We start from the raw sequence: 1012 nt of genomic DNA, 5'->3' as shown, positions 1-1012 counted from the left end.
TTCCTGTACATGTCTGAAGTTCAGGCTTTTTTTTGCAATCTGGTGAAGAGAAAAAGAAACACAGCAGACAGTAGATTTCCAGTTTCATGAAGGTCTTTTTTATCCAGACAGAAATACAAATTCAGCAGAATGTAAAGATGATCAAATGGCATCAAAGTTAAAATCAGTGGAAGGTCCATGTTTGTTGAAAAAGTTTTTTCTTTCCAACACTTGCCGCTACCAAAGGGTGGTCATCAGTCATGGGCTTGTGGTGCTGCTCCTGCAGGGGAACTGAACTCCTGTGATCCGGAGCAGAACAGTCCTTTGTGCCGAACTTCAACCTGTGTCCTGACACGAAGCTCTCCCTCGAGGATTCCCAGACTCCGAGTCACAGCGTCACTGCAGGCGAGGCCAGTACTGTGACATTTCTGCTTCACTTCCAGGAACTTGGACTGGAACCGAGATCCCAGGAGAAATCAGACCTGCAAAAACCAAACAAACCAAGTTTTAGGAAAACTCCTCGCTAACATGTTGGTTCCAGATCTTTTAAATGACCAGGCTTTCCTACCATTCGATTAAAACAATATTATGCATGAAGATAACATAACTAAGAATTAGAACATCATTAAAAGTTTGAATTTCTGTCACTTGTTTTTCAAAGTGATGCGACTGGAAAAAACTGAACACCTTCTGGTCACTTTTCTAGCAATCTACTACTGACTCAGACTGAGAGGCTGAGGAATGCTGGATTCAGTTGCAGATTAGGATGCAATGCCAGGAGGTTCCAATACTTTTATCTCATATGCCTTGTTCACAGCAAAGACTGTAGGGGAGTAAAACATTTGCAAATGTAGAAATTCCAATGCTGGATCAGACTGTGGTCAAGCGGCTTTGACGCTTCGGCGCTCTTTGGTATTTCTTGTTTTCCCTCTGCTGCTCTCTCGTGTCAGTCTCCTTTACCCTAGCTCCCTTCTAGACTCCTCTCAACACACCTGCTCCCAATCTGCTGATTAGCCTGGTCTTTGTTTCTCTC

At 43.5% G+C, this 1012-nt stretch overlaps 1 protein-coding gene across 1 annotated transcript in view; it reads right to left on the bottom strand.

Moving 5' to 3' along the window:
* Positions 1-334: 334 nt before the first annotated feature.
* The window catches only part of LOC107092780 (paired box protein Pax-6-like), a 42098-nt gene continuing 41420 nt past the window's right edge, over positions 335-1012 (bottom strand). Inside the window, exon 10 of the mRNA XM_015387433.1 lies at positions 335-461. Within this exon, the coding sequence (XP_015242919.1) occupies positions 376-461 (86 nt within the window). The 3' untranslated portion in view covers positions 335-375. The remainder of the gene's footprint in view (positions 462-1012) is intronic.

The sequence above is a fragment of the Cyprinodon variegatus genome, unplaced genomic scaffold, assembly GCF_000732505.1.
Source record: "Cyprinodon variegatus isolate N-32 unplaced genomic scaffold, C_variegatus-1.0 Scaffold394, whole genome shotgun sequence".
NCBI classification, from domain to species: Eukaryota; Metazoa; Chordata; class Actinopteri; order Cyprinodontiformes; family Cyprinodontidae; genus Cyprinodon; species Cyprinodon variegatus.
This window is presented reverse-complemented; position numbering and strand designations above follow the sequence as displayed.